The 16,589-nt window shown below is 36.1% G+C and overlaps 2 protein-coding genes across 4 annotated transcripts in view; both read left to right on the forward strand.

Moving 5' to 3' along the window:
• Positions 1–16,589, forward strand: part of LOC115269993 (peritrophin-1) — a 285,409-nt gene that overhangs the window by 57,609 nt on the left and 211,211 nt on the right. The window lies entirely within an intron of this gene.
• The window catches only part of LOC109411985 (serine/threonine-protein phosphatase 2A catalytic subunit beta isoform-like), a 54,245-nt gene continuing 52,506 nt past the window's right edge, over positions 14,851–16,589 (forward strand). The window contains 1 exon segment of the mRNA XM_062842962.1: positions 14,851–15,034. Within this exon segment, the coding sequence (XP_062698946.1) occupies positions 14,851–15,034 (184 nt within the window).

The following is a 16,589-nucleotide window of genomic DNA, read 5'->3' on the forward strand; positions in this document are numbered from 1 at the left end:
CAGCGCACTCAGTCTTCATAAGTGCGGAAGCGCAAGTAAAATGCGAGGTTGCATCAAATCGAGCTGGTGTCTTTGGCTCACTATTTCTTTGATCTATGCTGAATATGTGCTCTGAAGACATCGAGTTTATTTGATACAATCGCGCATTTCTATGTAGGTGTTCGTTATCGTGCGATAGCCCAATGGTCAACTAAATGCGCAATACTTTTATATCAAAATATGACCATTTTTTCCTCAACTTTTGAAAAGGGTGTATGAAGAAATGCCTTTTTATTCAAAAAATATTATTCGAAAACAATTGGAAACATGAAATGATGTTTCAGGATATTAAAAAAAACTTTTAGAAAACATACACTGACAGTAATACTAAGGACGCATCTATGTTAGATGTCATATAATTTTAATTTTCCAAAAACCTAACCTTTCGTTTTTTACAACTTATCTGTAGAATGCTGACTTTTCGCTTCGAAAATTTTCACAACCCCTAGAAAATTTCCAAATATGTTTTCTCGAGTTGATATTTTCTATCAATAGGACGCAATCAGTGAAGTACTAGATTGAAAGTAGAAAGCTGAATTTTTGTATGGTGAGATGATCACTTATCCATTTCTGCAATAAAATGGTTCAAACAGCGTGAGTATTATGATTTCTTGCCTAATTTGATGCTGTTTGAGCAGAAGTATGGGTAAATGTATTGTTGACATGAGGGAAAATTGAAATTTGTGTCAGCCTAATAGAAGGAAGCCAAACCAACACTGTTGATTGGTGCCAAATCAAAATGTCTACCTCTCGAATTTACATGGTAGATGCCTGTTAAAACATATCAGACCAATTACACAGAAAAAAATGTTGATTTTTAAACGATATGTAAATTATAAACGTTGTGAATTTACACGAGTTGAAATAAAAATTTGATTTAAAATTGAGTTCATTTTAATGCATATGAAAAAATATGTGATTTTGTATTCTTATTCACATATTTTTACAACGTGATGCATTTTTCCTGCGTTTTTGGAATATTATAACGACACTGATTCGATTTTACTTCAATAAAACTCTAAATTTAAACGAACGTGTAAAAATACAGTGAAATTGTTAAAAGAAAAACAAGTAATGCTGACGCAGTCAAGTTAGCTAGCTCTGCAACTTCTGATCGGGATTTTTCTTGTCATGCTCTTAAAAGTAGTTTTGGTAGATAAAAACGTCCGTAAATGTTCAGAAACCCACTCCACTATTCGCGGGTTGTTAGAGGATGTACCTACAGGTGAGTCAACATTGAATTTAGTGGAATTGTGATTGATGACCTGCTGAATATATTTTCGTAGGCCCCCGCATCTCACCCATAGGAACCAGTAGAAACAGAAGTGCGGTTGTACACCCAACCAGCGGCGAAAAGTGATCGTATCAGGAGGTTTAGTTTGTTAAATTTATTGAACAAAAAAGAAGTGAATGACAGTTAGTTTATATTTTGTGCAATCATCCCAAAAAGTCAAATAAATTAAACATGCGTAACACCGAACTGCCTCCTGTTTATTTTTCTGCTGTCTTCCACAGCTGACAGAAAAACTCCATTCATTGGGAACGAGAGGAAAATAGAACGAGCCAAAGAGCTCCCAAGCTGAGGCTAATATTAAACGACGTGTAAATTTACACGTCTGGCACTGTTTTCGTGGTCGTGGAAAATTAAGATGTGATTGAATTTTGCGTTTATTTTGATGCTCCAAATATGTGCATCAAAATCAATGCAAATTTACACGAATGTTTTAAGTGTGAAGTGATATTATTTTTCGTACATACACAGATAAAATAAAAATGTAATTTTGAGTTTATTTTGATGCACATATTTGGAGCATCAAAATAAACGCAAAATTGTATCGAGTTTAAATTTTACACGGCTTAATGAGTTTGATATTGGTAAATTTAAACGTCGTTTAATTTTACACGAATGTTCTCCCGCTTTGTTTTGTTCCATTTTCCGCTTGTTCCCGTTGCTGGGATTTTCCCCCAAATAAATAAATATCACCTTTCATATTAAGAAAAGATTTTATTTCCAACTTATAGTTTCACTAGTTAACACTTTACTCGCTAATATTCACATTTGTACAAGAAAACTGATTGAAGCCGGCTCCCGATCCATCCAGCTCTTTCGCCACCCGTAATCATCAACACTTGCCGCTGCTGCGGCTGCTGTAGCCTACCAGCTGGAAATGAGAGGATTTTCAATAATCTAATTTTCTTTCAGCGCTGCATGATTCTTACCTTTAAAAATGCTATGAGCTTCGGTTCCAATTCTTTGGAATTTGCTTAAACAATTTACTTCTTATGTACTGTAGCACAATTTCAAGAACGAAAATGTCGCGTTGAACTATCCGACAACTGCACCCGGTGGCTATGTTTGTTTTGCTAAAACTGAACGCAGTAATTTTACACGATGATGTAAATGTCCGTTTAAATCAATGTAAAAACCAGCTTAATTCAACTTAATTTTGTAGCGAGTATTGAAAATACATTGTTCTGTAATATTATGTTCAAAAAACTTCAATATTGTATGTTTTTTCATGCTCCTATTATGTGCATTGATTTTGATTTAATTTTAAATCATTTCTTCGATTCCATCAATGAAAATTTACAATGTTCATAATTTACATGCAGTTTAAATTTCAATACTTTTTGCTGTGTATATAGTTACGTATTAGCATGGGACTCGCTCGTATAAAAAAATAAACCGTTGCTCAAGTCGTCTTTTTAGATCCCATTTAGGTCCCATATGAGCTATGCAAAATTTCAGCGCAATCGGTGAAACTATAATTTAGCGTTTGCATAAGATTTGCATGGGAAAAGTGACACTTTCAAATAGTAAATCCCAGAGTTCGCCCCTTGTCTCCTTATTTATATCAATCAACGCATCTTGTAGAAAAACATTTATGAATCATTTTTTCCAATACCGCAAAACGATTGGATGCGTGTGAAAAAATTTATTGAATTATTACCGATTAGTAATCCGATGAACAGCTTTTTGTTTTGTTTTATCTGCAGCATTGCTGGAGTGAGATTTTGATTTCTGTCCCACACTATTACGAATGTCGTAAAAATATTCCAGAATTAAAAAATAAAGCTATCGAAAGCTGTCATCTGGACCACGTTTAGATTTTGCGCCAGAAATTTTTACTTTAATAAAAAGTGCTTGAGCGTGCTTGAGCATTTGTAAAAAGATTAAGCTATATTTCAAACCGTTTTAAATCACCTAATCAATTTGGTACTAAATCACTCTGCTACCCTTCAGTTGTTGCCATGTAAATCTTTCAACTGTGGTGCTTATTGTCCTTGTTAATCGGGTTTCCTATTTAACGCGCCAAAAACCTTGAGACGTTTCCGCTCGAGTTTTCTCGCTGTGAATAATGCTCTTAAATGCTACTTCCGCTTGCTGTGCACTCCACCGCCCGCCGCTGTAGGGTTCTGTCTGCTTCTCTAGGGCAAATTAAATTCATAATCCTTTTCCCGGGTAGGGCTTATAATTTTAATGAAAATTTAATGTGACTTCCTAGCTACTACATAGCTGGTAGAGGGCCGCCCGTCCGCGTGGGAATGATACAGTCAGTAGTGCGAGAGTGGGACTGTTGTTGTGCAACAGCAGCAATGCAAAACAGGGAACAACTGTCATCAGCATTAGCATAGAGGCGGGTGATTCCACCCAGCAGTGCAGTCTCTGGCGACGAAATAGATTGTTGCTTTTCGGTGCAGTAGGTACCTACAAAGTGTCTAGTTTCGAGAGCTGGTTTTGCGCCATGAATGCATTCGAATCAGTCAGCCGCTGTGCAACAATTTGAAGTAATAATGGAAACAACTAAGTTATGTACGATTGTTAATACTGTTGTCGTGCCCGTTTGTAGGGTAAGTAATACCACAGGACAGGTGTTTCACCATTCATAGTAATTGTCTTAAATTAAAGTTTTGTCAAAAGTACACTTTCTTGACAAACTGTACCTAGGGTCTTGTACCACTTGGGCAGGTGTACCTATTTTGGGCACTTGCCGCTATAACTAAGTCAATTTCAAAGCGATTGATTTAAAACTTTGTCCAGAGTTAGGCACGTACAGTATCTAACTCTGTACAAAAATTCAAATCAATCGGTTTGAAATTGACTTGGTTATAGCGACAAGTGCCCAAAATAGGTACACCTGCCCAAATGGTACAATACCCTACTTCTCTAAACATGACACATCATTTTCGAAATAATTTTTAGTCAATGAGTATATTCCAACATTGTAGGGTCAGACTGCCATTTGTAACCTTACGCTCTCAAATCCATCATTTTCGAAAACAAGCGATTTTGTTTGATTTCGTTTTACTTATTGGACATCATGTTATTGTTTAAACATTTGAAATCCGGATCAGTAACGAACACCAAATTTTCAGGGTTGTTGTCCAGCATTCTTGCAACATGTCCTTCTCATCGTATCCTCCTCCTTTAGCCTTGGTACTGTAAAATGATTTTCAAATTTTGATTTTTGTAAAATGTTTTTCAAATTGATCTCAAAGTTTGTGATGAGTTAATCTTCAAAGTCTTTAATTGTCCTCCTTTCAAAACGATTTCCACTTATACTCTTGGTATTTATTCCAAAAGGCATCAAAAGTTGATATAACGAACCTTCTGGACGACATTAGAATTCCCTCCTGAGTTTGTTGCCAATGCATAAAATGAATATGATTAAAATTTAACTTGTGTAGTACTTTTCGAATCTCAGCCGAAACTGTTGGTAAATTCAATTAAAAATTGAGTCCCTTCCATTTGCGGCGGTGACGACGACGGTATACACCGTTATTCCGGGTGATGTACGTACGTATGTAACCTTTTCTCCCAGAATACTGACTTCACCGTTCCGAAAAATGCTGCAAATTAATATTCACAGAAGCACAAATTTTACCACTAAACAAATACGCCATAAATTTGTGCAACTTCTGTGCCCCGTGCCGAGTGTAGCAGCTCCGTTGTGTGCAGTGTGCAGACGAAGCAACTGGCTTTAGAGGGCGCAGGGACTTGAAGCGAGGGGATTGGCAAGCTACTTTTTGGTGCGAGGAATAAGCACCAACAGCACCGTCGCACCACCACCCGACAGGCACAGTTACCAGCAGCGCACAGAAAAGTCATCCCCTCGAGAGCCCTCAAAACGTCGTCGTCGTCGTCGTCGTACCCGAAAGTTGTTGTTTCTATATTTAGAGCTTGCTGCCTGCATTCAAAACCGTATACTTATTTTGCAATGTTATAATTTTCGATGCGCTTCCTTGGCTTGCCGGTTGGTGGAGCCTTCAGTCGACTGACTGGGTGGTTGTGTTAGGATAAATGATCTACACCGGTAGGGATGCTCGAAGACTATTCGGAAAGAGATTCGAGAATAGACTTATTGACGGATTTCGTACCAATAATCGTATTCGGCTAAACGCTTCCATCAGAATTACATCTCGACTTGAGATTTTTCTAGTATTTGTTTTGATTCCTCTGGAATGAGAAATGGATTTCTTCAGAAATTCCTTCAGGTCTTCTTAATATATCCTTACCCCTTCCACCGATTCCTTCTAAAAATTCCCCATCGAATCTTTCAGAAAACCAGATATTCAAAATATCCTCAGAAATCTGAGATTTATCTAAGGATTATTTTATAAAATCTTTCAATGATTCCATCAGATATGCATTAAACTTTTCTTAAAGAAATTCTTCCAGTGTTGCAATAAGAAAATCATGCAGAGATTTAGTACATAATACCCTCCATAGTTTCCTTCCGAAATTTTCACTAGGATTCCTCCAGAAATTCCTCCAGAATTTTTCGAAGCAATGATTTAGGAATTCTTCCAGCGATTCTTAAAAAAAAACCTCCACGTGTTTCTTTGAAACTACTCCAGGAATTCCTTTATATCATCTTCAAAAGATTCTTTCAAAAATTCCTCCAGCGGTTCCTTCAAAACAAAAATCTCCTATTGATTTTTTTCTGAAATTCTTCCACGATTTTTCACTAGGATTCCTACAAAAATTCCTCCAGAATTTTTCGGAGCAATGATTTAGGAATTCTTCCAGCGATTCTTAAAACAAACTCCACGTATTTCTTTGAAACTACTCCAGGAATTCCTTTATATCATCTTCAAAATATACTTTCAAAAATTCCTCTAGCGGTTCCTTCAAAAAAAAAAAAAAACTCCTATTGATTTTTTCTGAAATTCTTCCAGGAATTTTCGCTAGGATTCCTCCAGAAATTCTTCTAGAATTTTCCGAAGCAATGATTCAGGAATCCTTCCAGCGATTCCTAAAATTAACCTCCACGTGTTTCTTTGAAAATACTCCAGGAATTCCTTTAATCATCTTCAAAAGATTCTTTCAAAAATTCCTCCAGCGGTTCCTTCAAAAAAAATCTCCTATTGATTTTTTTTTGAAATTCTTCCACGAATTTTCACTCGGATTCCTCAAAAAATTCCTCCAGAATTTTTCGAAACAATGATTTAGGAATTCTTTCAGCAATTCTTAAAAAAAAAACCTCCACGTATTTCTTTGAAACTACTCCAGGAATACCTTTATGTCATCTTCAAAAGATTCGTTCAGAAATTCCTCCGGCGGTTCCTTAAAAAATCTCCTATGTTTTTTTTGAAATTTGTCCAAGAAGTTTTTCAGATATTCCTCCCAGAATTTTTTCAGTTATTTTTCCAACGAATCGTGTAAATGCAGGGATTTTAAGGGGTTTTAAGAGAGAGAAAAAAACAGTTTCTTCAGAATTTCTTGTAATTTTGATAGAGACTTCTACAAAAATTTCTCCAAGATCTTTTTTTTTAATTTTTTGGCATGGTAAATTCCAAATTGATGCATCTGTTGTACTGGTACGCCTCTATGGATATTACTTCAAAATTGCGCCAAATTTTAAATTATATCAGGTAAACTCCTCCAGGACTTCACGATTTCTTCCTGTATTTATCGCGGAAATCTTGCAGAAATTTCTTTTATGAGTTTAGAAAGAATTTTTCTGAAGATTCTTACGATAATTAGAGTGTATTCGTTCCCATGCACTTATTTAGAATTTTCTCCGTGTGACCACCTACAGGGACATCGCCAGAAACTTCTTTGGGATTCTTTTTCTGGATTTACCAAATTTCTTCCGACATTTTTATAGAAAGAAATTCTCGCAATTTTTCTAGAATGATTTAAGCAAAATTCCTTCAAGTTTTCCTTTAGATTGCATTCTTGTTCATGTTCGTTTTTGAGATTTCTCCAGAGATTCTCTCAAAAGTTCTTCCGGCAATTTCTTGAAAAAATTCGGGGATTTTTTTATGAAATTTTTCAAAGATTACTACAGAAGTTCGTGCGAAAAAGAAGTTGGTTTTGATTTTCTCAAGAAATTCTTCTAGCAATTACTCCAGGTGTTTTTTTCAAGAATTACTCCAAAGGTGTCTTTCAGGAGATTTTTTTCACAGAGATTCGGACATTTTTTCAAAAATTCTTTCAAATGTTCCCCTACGGGTTTCCTGCGGGTCTTCCTGCAAAAATTATTCCTGTATGTTTTCGTTGGCATATAGCAGTTCTACCAAGTACTCTTTCAAAGATGTCTGATTTTTTTTTTTCAAAAAATTGTTCAGTGATTCTACAAAGAATTCCACCAGGGTTCTTCAGGGATTTTTGTGTACTAAAGAAGTTGTATAAGAAATTGTTCTAAGAGTTTCTCTAGAGGTATTAGAGATCTTTCAAAGATTTATTCAGAAAATTCTTCAGGAATCCATTAATAATTTGAGTGATCTTATCACCAATTTCACCAGTATCTTTTTCTGTTATTTCTGCAGATATTTTTTACAGAGATTCCTTTAAAAATTCATCCACGTTTTTTTAAGGAAACCATTCATAATAATCTCAAGTTTTTTTTTCCTCCCCCGTTGGGGAAATTAAGCCACTGCGCCAAATAAGTTGAACTTTTGTGGCATAATTCTCTAGTTTACTTCCATAGTTCCTCGAGAAGTTTCGCCTGTTTTTTTTTATTTTTTGAGATGATATCTTAAGGAAATCCAACAGGTATTCTCCAAGGCACTTATCCAGGAACTCCTCCAAAGATAACGTCAGCAATTGTTTCAAGAAATTTTGCCCAGAAATCTATTCAGAAAAACTTCACGAGTTCCTGATAGAAATCTCCAAAGGAGTTTATCAAGAGATTCGTTCATACAATCCTTCAGAGATTTTTTAAAACTATTCCTTATTCTTCCAGTGTTTGGACCAGGTGGAACGTGACTTGGCGAGCATTGGGAAATTTCAAAATAGAATGCTTGTAGGAATTTCTGCAGGAATGGTTTGAAGGGTTTTAACAAAGAATTATTCGTAAAACCATTCGAAGATTTTCCGAAAGAATCTCCGCAGAATTTTGAAGTTTTTGAAGGGAATTTTTTAAAACACCATGGAAGGACTATTGAAGAAATCCTTTGCTGAATTCCAGAAGAAATTCCTACAATTCTGCAAACGTCTCTGGACATACTTTTGAAGGAATTTCAGATGGAATCCGAGCAGAAATTTCTGAAAGAATCCCTGAAGAAATTCCTGAAAAAAATTCCGGTAAAATCTATGTAAAAACCTCAAAAGTATCCTTGTATGAATCTCTAGAGGAATAGCTGGAGGAGTCGCAGGGAAATTCTTGTAGGAATCCCAGTAGAAATTTCTGAAAAGCTTTCGGAAGAGAAATTTGGAGAAATTCCTCGAGAAACTCTTGGTAGAATTTCTAGAAAAGTATATTGGGCAATTGCTAGGAAAATTCTTGGAAAATCCTTTGATAAACTTCTTGTAGGATTTTCTGAAAGTATTCCTGAAGCGTTCTGTGGACATATTCAGAAGGAATTCCTGGGGAAACTTATGTATAACTCTTCTAAAAAAGTTCAGTAGAAAAGCCTAAACCATATTTCGGAATTAATTTCTTAACGAATCCGTCAAGAAATTCTTAGTATTCCTTACAGGAAATGCCGTATCCTGAAGGAATGTCTGTATGAGCTTCTCTCTAGAATCTCTAGAAGAATTCCTGCCTATATCACTGAAAGTAATACTGTAAGATGCTTTGGAGGTATTTTCTACAGGATTTTCCAGATAAATCGCCGAATATATTCCTAGACATTTTCTTGCGGGAATATTCAATGAAATCCGGAGAGCGATTCCTAAACAAATCATTGGTGGACTTCTTTTCGAAATACCTCTACGATTTTCTGAAGGAATTTATGGAAGATTTTATGAAGAAATCACTGGAAGAATAAATTCAAGAGTATTTGACATAATTTCTAAAGCAGTCCTTGTAGAAAACACCGAAGGAATGGCTTGTTAAATTCCAGAAGGATTTTCTAAACGATGCCCCAGAAGAATTTCCAAAGTAAACCCTAGCGGAGTTTTAGGTGTAACCCATGAAAATTTACTTGTTTGGAGATTTTTTGGAGAAATTACTAAAGGGAACACCTGATGCAAGCCCTGAATTTTTTTTTCTAAAGAATCCTTGTAGGATTTAATGAAGAAACTGATGCGATGGAGGAGAATCTAAAAAAAAATCTCGCAGATTTTCGAAATCCTTAGAATAATTTTCGGAAGAACTCTGAATTCTTAATTTTCTGAAGAAATTGCTGATAACTTTTCTGAATGGTTGAAGCCTTGGTTGACTTCCTGAAAGGTAGATTTCTTAAAGAAACTATGAAGAAAATCCATTGACTTTTTTAGAGGAATTCTTTAATAAATTTCAGAAAGGTCCTCTGAAGGAAACTCTACAAGAATTTTTAAAGCAATCCATGGAATATGATCTATAGGAACTTTATGATCATAAGAAACCTTGGAAGAGTTCATGGAGCAATTTCGGAAGGAATTCAACGAAGGTTTTATAAAATAGTTCTGGAATTAACGTCTGTTGTTAGATGGTTTGGAGAAATTCTAATGGAATCTATGATTTTCTGAAGAAATCTCTGGAAGAATTCCGGAAACTCTCCAAATGAATTTCTGGTAGGAATTCTTGTAATATTATTTTAAATCCTAGTTAAAATCAAAAGAAATCTATGGAAAAAAATCCATCCGGAATTATCCGAAGTACAGTGTATCAAACAACGTACAGCCATTTTTTGGTCAACATAATTTTTCATTCAAATGTTCATAACTTTTTTATACGTCAATCAAAAACGCTGAAATTTTGACCAATCATGAATCATATATTAAAGCTCCATTGGTGAAATTTTGAGCGAGATCAAAAAAGTTTTGTGAAAGTTATAGAACTTTTTGAAAAACTTATAAGATTTTTGAACTCATTTTTAAAACATTATATCTCCGTATGTACTCGATGAAACTTTTTCATTTTTTTTGTGTGTTACAGCTGATATCTAAAGTTTTCATATGCAGCACTTTTGAGGTTTTATATTCACTACAAAAAATATAAAAAATGTGCTTATGCAATTGACAATGTTTAAAAATTTACCGTATTTTGCACATATAATCTGCCAAACATTTTCCGCCAATAAAAGTGCATTAACTGAACGAAAAATTCATAGGACCTGCTCTTCATATGTAGTTTAGTAGGTCCTATATAAAAATATTACATTAGTAGAGTTAAAAAAAAAATGAAAACACTTGGCACTTTTATTGATCAAAGTATGATAAATTTCCAAATAATACTCTGAACATACAGACTTTCCATATTTTTTGTAGTGAATCTCACATCTCAAACGAAGCTCCATATGGAAGCCTTAGGTATAAGCTGTATCACAATAAATGGAAAAAGTTTCATCGAGTATCTGGAGGAAATCCTGAAGGAATGTCTGTATGAGCTTCTCTCTAGAAACTCTAGAAGAATTCCTGTCTAAATCACTGAAAGTAATACTGTAAGAAGCTTTGGAGGTATTTTCTACAGGATTTTCCAGATAAATCGTCGAATATATTCCTAGACATTTTCATGCGGGAATATTCAATGAAATCCGGAGAGCGATTCCTAAACAAATCATTGGTGGACTTCTTTACAAAATACCTCTACGATTTTCTGAAGGAATTTCTGGAAGATTTTCTGAAGAAAACACTGAAAGGATAAATACAAGAATATTTGAAATAATTTCTGAAGCAGTCCTTGTAGAAAACACCAAAGGAATGGCTAGTGAAATTCCCGAAGGATTTTATAAACGAAGCCCCACAAGAATTTCCAAAGTAAACCCTGGCGGAGTTTTAGATGTTACCCATGCAAATTTACTTGTTTGGAGATTTTTTTGGAGAAAATACTAAAGGGAATACCTGAAGCAAGCCCTGGAAAAAATTCCTTAAGAACCCTTTTAGGAGTTAATGAAAAAAAAAACGATGTGATGGAGGAGTTTCTAAAAAATCTCGCTAGATTTTAGAAATTTTTAGAGAAATTTCCGGAAGGATTCTTAACATTTAATTTTCTGAAAAATCGCTGAAAACTTTTCTGAATGATTGATTTTATGAAAAATAGATCTTAAAGAAACTATGAAAAAAAAATCCATTGATTTTTTTCAAAGAATTCTTCAATAAATTTCTGAAAGGTCCTCAAAAGGAAATTCTACAATAAATTTTTAAAGCAATCCATGGAAGATGATCTAAAGGAACTTTCACAAAGAAACCGTGGAAGACTTTTCAATAGAATGTCAGAAGAGTCCATGGAGCAATTTCGGAAGGAATCCTACGAAGGTTTTATAAAATAGTTCTTGAATGGTTGGATGATATGGAGAAATTCTAATGGAATCTATGATTTTCTAAAGGAATCCCTGGAAGAATTCCGGAACCCTCCGAAAAAAAAATTCTGGCAGAAATTCTTGTAATATTATTTTAAATCCTAGTTAAAAACAAAAGAAATCTATGGAAAAAAATCCGAATAAAGATTCATATAGATGGATATTTGAAAAAGTCCGTAGAGGAATTTCTCGGGGAATTTGAAGGAATTTCTGAAGAAATACCGTGCTTGTGGAACAATCACTGTAATAGTTCTTTTATTTGGAGGGACTTCTGAATTTGATTGTTCGAATGCGTTTTTTTTTTTCATTTTTCCAGGGATTTCCAAAATAAATTACACCATATATTAATTCCATTCGGAATTATCCGAAGCATTTTTGCACGAATTTCTTCCAGGTTTTTTTCAGTAAATTCAGTAAATAGAAATTATTTAAAAATTTACCCGAGAATCCATTAAAACAAAATTTCCATTAGGGGTCGTACATGGATTCAATAACTCGTCCAGAAATTACTGCAGACATGGACTCCTTCAAATTTTTTCCAGGGATTCAGATATTCTTTCAGGAATTCAGGAGAGCTCTCCTGAGATTTATTAGGGGATTACCTAATGAGGAAACTGCTACAGGGATTCCTTCAGGAATTCTTATTATGATTCTTTTAGGATTTCTCGAAGAGTTTCTTCTGCGATTTTTTCAGTACTTTCTCCTGGGATTTCTTCATAAACTCCTGCAGGGATTCTTCCTCAAAAATACTCTAGGTATTCCTTCGAAAACCCCTGCAGGAATTCCATCAGCTATTCCTCTAGAGATTCCTTAAGGAATTACTACAGGCCTTCCTCCAGGGAATCTTTTAAAAATTCCTCCTTCTAATCCTCTAAGAATTCCATCAGGATTTTTTCCAGGAATTCCTCCAGAAATTCCTTCATGGATTCCTCCAGGGATTTTTGCAGGGATCCCTACTGGAATTTCAGAGATTCCTTTAAGAATTGCTTCAGGACTTTCTCTTGGTATTCGTCCAGGAATTATTTCAGGGATTCCTTCAGGAATTCACCTAGGAATTCCTGTAGAAATTTATCCAGCATTTTTTCGAGGGATTCCTTCAAGATTTTTTCCTGAGACACCTCTAGAAATCCTTAAAGGAATTCCTACAGAGATGCCTCCAGGATTTGCTTCAGGAATTCCACCAATAATTTCCCCACGCCTCCAGCAATTCATCCAAGGTTTGTTCCAAAGATTCTCCCAGAGATTCCTCCAGGAACTCCGCAAGAGATTCCTCCAGGAATTCCTTTGGGATTTTCAACATGAATTCCACCAGGAATTCCCCTGGGAATTCTTTCAAAAAATTTCCAAGGCCTTCTCCAACAATTCCTTCAGGGAATTTCCCGGAAAAATATTACAGGAATTCCTCCAGGAGTTTTTTTTTTCCAAAAGTGCCTTCTGGGATTTATTTTTCAGAAATTTTTCATCGGATTCTTCCAGGAATTCCTCAAGGGACTTCTCCAGAAATTCCTCCAGTGATTTGTGTAGAACAGGCGAGTTTATTTTCAACGTATTGTACAAAATAGAACTAGTAGGTATAAATTTGCTACGGATTTTCGCCTCCCTGTCCGAAAAATTGACTACGCCCTGCAAATATGCAATACAATAATGCATAGTAGCGTGGGACACAAAAGGACATTTTACTCCTGTACACTTTTTGAGTTCCATTTTGGCCCCATATCAATTGTGCAAAATTTCAGCTCGATCGGAGAAACTATATTCTAGCGCCAGCCGTTTAAAGCTTTCATACGATTTACTATGGGGAAAATCACTATTGTAAAGAAAAATCGCCAAAGGCTGCCCCTTAACCCTTAAAAATATATCGATGAATGATTTCTGTTGTAAATTCTACGTGGAACAAACCCTCTAAAGACCGCAAAGCGATCTAAGGCATGTGGAAAAAGTTATTGACTGAAAACCGAATGGCTTGCCAACGCTGTTTAACATGTAAGGAATAACAATAAATAATAAAATCTCGTCGTTTTATCGATCGGGTAAGGCTTAATAACTTTTCCTACGAATGTCGCATTGCTTTGCGGTCTTCGGAGGTCTGATTCCTCGTAAAGTTATCTACAGAAATCATTCAACGACTTATTTTTAGGGATCAATGGGTAACCTCAAGCGATTTTTCTTTGCAGAAGTAAATTTTTCCCACAGTAAATCGTATGAAAAACTAAGAATGGCGGGCGCTAAAATATAATTTCTTCGATCGATCTGAAATTTTGCACAGTTGATATGGGACCAAACGGGAAAAAGTATACAGGAGTTGGAGCTTTTCCATTTTTATATTTTGCCATATAAACCGTGTACCAGGCTAATGCATAGTCTTATATTATATTTATACTTAAAGACAATTTTAGGTTAGCCTGCATTAAAATAAATGGCTTGACAATCTATTTTCAACAAAATAAATAAAAGGTCGGTGATAAAAATGATTTATCAAAGGCTGTTTTTCATACAATAATATTATAAAACATTGAATCGAGAGAATGATTTTTATGTAGGTACACAATAACCCCTTCTTCTTCAACATCCCTAATCCCAAATAGTTGAGTCTTGCTCCCTTGGCGCTCTCCATCAGTTCTGTCAGCCCCGGCCCGGGAATGGCAAGCAGCAGCGCTAAAACAAACCAAATTCACGACGAGATCTTGGCTTCGCCGGGCGGCGGCGGCGGTGGCGGTTGGTTAGCTGGTTCTTTCTAAATGCAGAACCGTGTGCGGATGCATCCATCCATGATGGTGGTAAAAGGCTATGGGGTCATAACCACCATCACCGAGCCATCGCCGCCGCCGCCACCGCCGCCGGCAAGATCATTCCCACAATCGCTCGTTGTTGGTTTGCGCGTTTTGGGGCTGTAGAGAGAGACCTCGCTCGCGCTCGTATGTCGTGCGGCACTAGCGGTGGTAGGTGTTCCCTTGCCGGTATTGCCGCGCCATGCCACCCCACAACAGCTTCTGACTTGAAGGAAAGTCAGCAGCCGTCCTTTCCGTCGCGTCCCCGGTTGCAGCAGCAAGTCGTATTCATGTGGCATACGAAATGCATTTCATTTATAAAATTGCAAATATGCAATGCCTGGCAAGTATGAACAGAACCGAAACAACGATGGGGACCGAAAAAATCCCACCGCGCGCTGGCTGCTCACTCCCCGTCCGCCGTGCTTGGTGGATGGGCCAAAACACCCTGCTGAACCGGGAACGAACGGACACGGGCGTTAGCAAGTCTCGAGCAAATCTACGCGTCTCCGAATATGAATGTGTTCTAGAAGGGGCGGTGGAACGGTGCTGTGGTAGGATGGCTGCTGGCAGTCAAAGGTTTTGGTTTTTGCGAGCTGTTGGTGTTCTTTATGGAAATTCGCCTACCACATCGCCAAACGAACACGGATGAATATAAACGCAAATAAAATACAACGTGATAGTTTTATGAATTAACATAAAACATATTTCTTCTTCACGGCACCCTCCGGGGGAACGATAAATGGAGAAAGGAGATATAGAGCTTTTGGAAATTGTCGCAATGGCAGGATGAAATAGGGATTCAAACGCAGTGCATTACATATTCGAGATTTGAATTTTATGGTCTGTTCTGTCAGCAGACCAGTTGAACACTAGATTTACGATGGAAAACCTGTGTACATATTTTTATTGCTTTCTTAGTGCTTACAAACGGATTAGGCTTCAGTTATAGTAGGATTAATTTGCAATAAGTACTTAAAAAGCTGAATATGAAATCGTTCGATCACTTGTTACAAAAATAAAATAAATTAATTATTACAAAGTATCAACACTGCACGATACACATATAACCTTACAAATGCACAAATTAGGAACATTACAAATTGACGCAGCACAACACATAACATAAATGTGCCCTGTTATCCAGATGGATAACTCCTTCCGATCACAGGATGACGAGGTTTCATGTAAGGGTTTGTGTCCATCAGTCATCCTGGAATTGTATTTTAGTTGGCAGTTTGCCTTTTAGTTCACAGCATTTCTCGCTGTGTTCATAGCTTGGTTTTGTCTAGGAAAACTAATCCTAATCGGGCATCCCGTTTCGGGTTTCGACAGTTGAGCGCAATAACTTGAAGTCCGTGGCAGAGAAGGGTTTTCATCTCTAGTACTTGACCTCTGCCCGAAATGGCCTGAAAGTTGGCAATCAATATTGGATTGCATTTCATGTACCTATATTCTGTCAGAACCCTATAAATGTGTATTAAAACTCGGGGAATATTTACAAGTTAAACGGGTAAACATATAAATTGAAATATTTCTGAATTTCTGCTCAATCGTACTTTGATTTGGATTGCGAAGAATTTAACCGAGTTTTTGAATAAACACCTACATCAAATCATAATTTTTGACCATCCTATGTACCATAGTGTCACGTAGAAGGTTTGCCGGGAATTGAATTCAGATTGCGCCTGAAAGAGACGTAGACTTGACGGAGACAGAATTAGAGGGACAATAACTATTCAATCTTATAATTTCAATAAATTTTTAGTTCATTTGCAATATTTAGAAATTAGTAATTGATATCAAATTGGCCATGAGGCGTTAGGCGAGGTGCAAGAACAAAATCGATCATTATTGGTCAGAAATTACTTAAAAACCAGAAGTTTTTTTTTACTTATTATATTGAATCAATCATTTTTACTAAACTTTTATTTGTTTGTTTTTATTGCAGGTACGTAATAAACATCGAATGCTGGAGGCCACACTTGATCGTTTCTATTAAAACAAGTAAGCTACATTGTTCATTTAACTTGTTTTGCGCAAGGTTTTTTCGCTTGATTTACAAGCAATACATTACGCCACAAAGCTGGATCCTTGGAAACAGTCCTT

Source organism: Aedes albopictus, chromosome 3 (assembly GCF_035046485.1).
Source record: "Aedes albopictus strain Foshan chromosome 3, AalbF5, whole genome shotgun sequence".
NCBI classification, from domain to species: Eukaryota; Metazoa; Arthropoda; class Insecta; order Diptera; family Culicidae; genus Aedes; species Aedes albopictus.